At 39.5% G+C, this 6,057-nt stretch overlaps 1 protein-coding gene across 1 annotated transcript; it reads right to left on the bottom strand.

The window, feature by feature from the left end:
* Positions 1-882: 882 nt before the first annotated feature.
* On the bottom strand, positions 883-5,803 carry arsa (arylsulfatase A). The gene is made up of 8 exons (XM_053319101.1): positions 5,469-5,803; positions 4,026-4,266; positions 3,686-3,904; positions 3,337-3,506; positions 2,941-3,065; positions 2,476-2,603; positions 2,281-2,383; positions 883-2,197 (listed from the first exon to the last, which is right to left on the bottom strand). Exons 1-8 carry the CDS (start codon positions 5,699-5,701, stop codon positions 1,902-1,904), a joined length of 1,515 nt encoding a protein of 504 aa, XP_053175076.1. The 5' UTR covers positions 5,702-5,803; the 3' UTR covers positions 883-1,901.
* Between the last annotated feature and the right edge of the window lie 254 nt (positions 5,804-6,057).

The following is a 6,057-nucleotide window of genomic DNA, read 5'->3' as shown; positions in this document are numbered from 1 at the left end:
TTTTAGTGATGTCCTAGCCTCCGTTTTCTTTTGACTGGGCAGTTTCAATGAGGGAAAAGGAACAACTGGAATAACAAACAGCAGTAGCCACGTGTCAGTAATGCTGTATGGCAGTGTGCCTACTTTCAAATCAGAGCGTCCTACTAATACTTGGTCCTGGTATCACAATGAAATCAAACCTTTAATAAAGAATTAAAAGGGAGGTTTTATAGTTATGTAAATGGTTAGACTTTGATCGCGTTTTTTATGCATGATGGACAGAAAGGATGGCCACATGTTCATTTATTTATTGCATTTAATCTGGTGAAAGGTTGAGCATCATTCACATGTTACACAATAACTCACAGTCTTCTGGGGTTATTGTAGCACACCATAGCTTTCAGTAAAACATCATATATAGGGGAGGGGGAAAATTTGAAAAATGCAGCTACCACAGTTAACTGTTATCTGATATTTCAGGCTTTTTCCAACCCCATTGTTCCTTCAGACACTGTTTGCCATCTCGTTCAGTTGCTTTCAGTCACAGTCCACCAGAACAAACACCTCAGATCTGCAGGATTTCAGTGTTCACTGAAAGCTGATACGGCAGGAGTGGGGTAGGGTGTTATCTACATATGTATCGCTGTCAGTTAGATCATGTATATACAATAGCGAATCTAAGATAGTGCTGTGTCTTTTATGTTGAGTATGTTATTGAAATGAATATGTACATTAATTAAAAAGAAATTTAAAAAAAAGATCACAACCAGACAGAATCCCTCTAAAAGAACACGATTTAAAAAAACAAACAAAAACAAAACATGTTAACATTGTCTGTGATCTGCAATAATTTGATTTCAGTGTCTTATGTTTTTACACAAGGTGTTATCTCAGTATCTGTCACACAGGTAAAAATTTGGGTTCTTGCCAGCTCCATAACTCTACAGACAGGCTTCAGCAGCACATTTAGGGCGCATTTGTGAGATGTGACATCATTAGTGTGAGACACACCCACCAGACCACTGACCAATCTGCTGTTAGAGCTGAATAGTGACTGAGTCAGCTGCCGTTGGAAAACTATTATTGCGTCTTGCCAATTATAGTAATTGCCTTTGAGCTCCAACAGTTTGAGCCATCTCTGATCTGTATCTCTTTGCTTCTGATTATGTTTTTCTATCTTGTTACAGCCTAGTTCAAATTCTTCTTTCCACACAGCTACACAAAAACAACCTCTGAGGATGATCTAGTCCCATATAGTCGCTGAAACATACATTAACAATTAAACCAAACTTTTGACTTTATTACATTAACAAGACTCTTCACTGTATACCTAGAGCAAAACAGTATGTGACAGAACAAAACATATCCTATCTTGTATCTTTAAAAGCAAGGACTTGTAAAATTCAAGGTAAAAAACAAAGAAAAAATGACAAAAAAATCACTCTGCCTTGTCATGAGTTTGGTCTTATGAATAAAATATATGCTTGATGTCCAAAACCTTTATTGTTGTCTTTATTGTTCATATCTGCTCTTGATTGTTTTCTGTGATTAAAATTATGTGTAAAACATTTTCAGATGAAATGCCATAAACTGATTCAAATGTTTATTAATTTATGAAGTGCATGATAAAACATGTAAAGGAGAACAAGAAAAAATATATACAGTACATTATTACACATTCATTGTAAATTAAGTCATTAAAAAATCATTAAGCCTTTTAAAATTATGTTTATATTCATGTTCCTCATTGAGGAAACTGTTTATTTGCAATGTCACAGAACTTTTAAGTATGAACAGCGATTAAAGCAACTGTCCACAAGTAGCAATGCATCATTAGACCATTACAAAATCAACATTTAGTGCTCTCACTGAGCAATCTGAGCAATCTTGAGAAAAATCAGTGCAGTACCTCCATTGTCCCATCAACAATGGCAGCAGGTGGGTTTGGGGCTACATTGAGGATTGCAGCAAGGCTCCAGCTGCAGGTCCGTTCCTTTTGATATCTGACTTTCTCCAAACACCATGGAGGCTTCAAACTGTTCCTTGACTTTTTTAATCCTCTCCAGCAGGGTTTGGAGGTCAGGTCTTCCCACCAAGGGGAGTGGGTAGTTCTCAGAGGGATCAGCCTCAAGGTCAAAAATAAGAGGGGGGTCGTGGGCCTTGAGGACTGCAAATACCGGACAGTCTTTGTCAGGGGTGGTGCCGCTGTGGGTAGCACCTGATGCAAAAAAAACATAAACAACCATCTCAGTGATTATGTTTGATCTTGACATTTCAATAACTTCTGTATATGAAGCCTACCTCGTGTGTAGAAGTGAGCCTTGTACTTCCCTAGCCTGAGAGCAAACAGGCCATACGTTTCACTGGGATCTGTTGGGTAGAACATCATTGTCTCCCTTTTGCTCTGCAAACAAGAATCAAACATAAAAATTAAAACATCAGCTTGATTTTCACTATATTGCAATCTCTACTGAGTATGAGGTACGCTGCCTTTACCAGTCCTTTTTTGAAAAGCATTTCTGTCATATCGACCCCATCCAGTTGCACTTGGGGTAGTTTAGCTCCTGCCAGGCTTGCGATAGTGGGCAGGATATCCAGTGTGCTGGCCATCTCATGAGTCACACCTAAAGACATGCAGATGCAGTTCACAAAGAAAAGCAAGCAGTAGCAATCACTGTAAAGTTACGCTTGATCTGATCTCCTCTTACTTTATTACCGTATTGATTTTCATACTGAAATGAACCATTGAAGGCCTGGATGTATTAAATCACTGTGAAAGTGTATGGTATGCTTTTGAAAGTGGTCAGCAGTAAAGTTTAGTGTAGGTGAATAAAACCACCAGTATCATCTTTGGAAGGGGAAACTAACTTTACCTCTAGACATAAACATTTATTGGAGGGGGAAGCAGATTCAATGGACAGATTGTGTCAGCTGTAAGTGTTGAATGTTAAGTGTACTGACCTGGCTGGATGGTCCCTGGCCAGAAGGCAATGGCTGGCTCTCTCATGCCCCCCTCATATGTGGTGCCTTTCCCACATTTCAGAAGGCCAGCATTTCCTCCACGGGACATGCGCATTAGTTCAGGCCTATGTATGCATACAAGAATAAACACACCAACAATAAATGAAATATAGTAAGACGTCAATAAATCTAATATACAAGAGGACAAAGATGTGATGCAACTTGACCTTTGAACAGAACTGCACCACAGCTGTTGTGGAGGGAGATTAAAATGTCAGCATAAGGCGGCCAACATTTTTCCTTATGAACTCTATCTTTTATAAAAATATTAATAAATGGAATAATAAAAGTAACTGTGAATACAAACACACCAAGTATCCAGCCACACAAACCAACCCATTGTCAGATGTGAAGAAGACCAGCGTGTTGTTTATCACTCCAGTCTTTTCCAAGGTTTCTAGGAGGTTTCCAATGGTGTTGTCAAACTCCAATAGAGCATCTCCAAATGGGCCCCTCAAAGATTGCCTGGCTGCTTGTGGACCTGCATATTGTGGGTAGTGGGTGTGCTGAAGAAGGAAAGAGGAGAAGGTGTTATCATGTTCTGCTATGTTACCATGATGTATCTACAGCATGTAAAAAAACCTGAATTTTCCTGCTCTGAAAAAACTCACTTGGACTTGTGCTACACAAGAGAAGTGCTTTGATGTTGCACCAAGTGAGTTATTGTTGTTTTCTTTATGCTTACATGGGAAGGGTAGTAGAGGAAGAATGGTTGTTTCTTCTTGGCTGCTGTGGTGATGAAATTGGTTGAAAAGTCACTGTAAGCCCTCTCCAGATCCAGGAAGTTGACCGGTTGCTGTTTGATGACCTCGTTGTACATTAGCGGGACCATTACCGTGCCAACATCGCACAGTCCAAAACACTTAACATCTGGAGGGAAACAAGTCAGGTTATGACATGGGCCCTGGGAAGGGAACAGGGAGACAGATATTAAAATGGGTTAAATAAAGAGAAACAAAAATCATCAAAGCATGTCAAAACCTGACTTGTGAAACTCATATTGGAACAAACTGAGCCGCACTGACCATGTCGTGGGAGTAAGGGATCCCTAGGTACTGATCAAACCCCTGCTTGGTTGGAAGAAACATCCCATTAGATCCAACTCCCAGGTGCCACTTCCCTACAGCAGCAGTAGCATAGCCCAGGGGTTTCAGTACTTCGGCAATGGTGGTCTCATTCAGTGGAAGACCACCTATTGAGCCTGGATACAACACTCCTGGGTAGATACCTGAGCGGGTCTGATAGCGCCCCGTCAGCAACGATGCCCTGGAAAACAATTGTAATGAAACAAGACTGTTAATTAAGGTAGGTCACAATGACTAGAGAGTGTATAAATGTGCACAGACTGAGGGTTCAGGTTTCTGTGTCATGATCAATAGAAACTGGACAGTTAAAAGAATGTGGCTAACACATGAATTAATTCACAAATGACTCCTTTACAAAACATTGTACCTGCAGGAAACTGTAGCATTCATTTGTTATAAAAAATGTGGATTAATGAGCTTGATATACAGGTTGGTGATACATTTAGTGTTTTGGGCACTGAGAGGTCTTTGTGTAATAAACAATAATATAATTAGTGACTTCATACAGTTCAGTTATATCCTACGACGTAGACACACACACACACACACACACACACACACACACACACACACACACACATACACACACATACACACACACATACACCAAATGAGTGAATGTCTACTTTATTAACAATGACTTTATAGTAACCACTTTATCTCCGTCTCCTGTTGTGTAATATTCCAATAACGGCTCAAAGTCCATCTTTCAAAAAGTTATTGAAGAATTAGTACATGCTAGGAAGCAGGAATCATTAGACCTCCAGAAAGATGCATAATAAGAATACAATGTGTGGGAAAAGGATGCAAAACTAATTAATTAATCATTTACTAACAGGTCCTCAGTATACTCTTATCATTTACTTTATTCAACAATGTAACAAAGAGCACAGATAAATCATGACAAATTATATCAAACAAAGAAGGATGGAAACACTATTGACTGAAAAAGTGCAGGCTTTCTCTTTCAACTCTCAGTTTTATATTTGTTTATGATTTCTCTTTTTCTTTTTTTTAAAGTTCACAAACTCCTGCTACAATATTGTATTTCCCTGTCACAGTTATCCTATAATTAACCCATCTAACAGTTATACATGTATTTTTTACATTTGTCCTAGCCCTTGTTTTGTTGTTGTTGTTATTTTAAACAAATATGATCCCTTCAATCCGACTCTGATTAAGGAGTTTAACCCATGGTTTAACCACTTTAAGGTATATTTAACTGTCCAATGTAATTACAGGATTCAAGGGGCCCCAGGGTGTCTGTGCAGTAAGTACATGATGTGTCTGTCCAGTAGAGATGAGTCCTGACTCTTCTTGCCACATACTGACAATAAATCAGTCAGGGTCAGTCTGTAGTGTGTATTACAGACAATACGGTACCTGGATGGGCTGCACACGGGACTGGTACAGTAGAAATCTGTGAAGCGGAGTCCTGCAGCTGCCAGACGGTCCAGGTTTGGAGTGAGTGAACTGGGGTGTCCGTAACACCCCAAGTCCCCGAATCCCAAATCATCTGCGAAAAGGAGCACGAAGTTCGGCGGTGAAGCAGCGCAGGAGCAAAAAAGCAAACTAAAAAACAAAATACTGAAAAAGGTGAAGCGGGTGTGCCCCATTCTGCTTCCTCTCACATCAGACTGAAGCTCACTAGCGCTTCAGTGCTGCGAAAAGAGGAACCTAAACAAACCGTCACGTGTTTGGCTCCGGAAGCCGACGCGTATGGGTGACGTCATGGATGACAGGGATATGTAGTCTCTATGAGTCTGACACACTATTTGGACTACATATTATAAATGACACATAACTAGCAAGAAAAAAAATGAATGTGGAAGACTTCGTAAGAGACTATGATATTTTATTCAGTATAAGTGTTTTATGCTTCCATATACACATATATTATTAAGTGTAGTCTTAATAATAACATTAAAAATCGTTAGTTTTAAAAAGTAGCCCCCAAAAAAATCCCAAACCC

Source organism: Scomber japonicus, chromosome 5 (assembly GCF_027409825.1).
Source record: "Scomber japonicus isolate fScoJap1 chromosome 5, fScoJap1.pri, whole genome shotgun sequence".
NCBI classification, from domain to species: Eukaryota; Metazoa; Chordata; class Actinopteri; order Scombriformes; family Scombridae; genus Scomber; species Scomber japonicus.
This window is presented reverse-complemented; position numbering and strand designations above follow the sequence as displayed.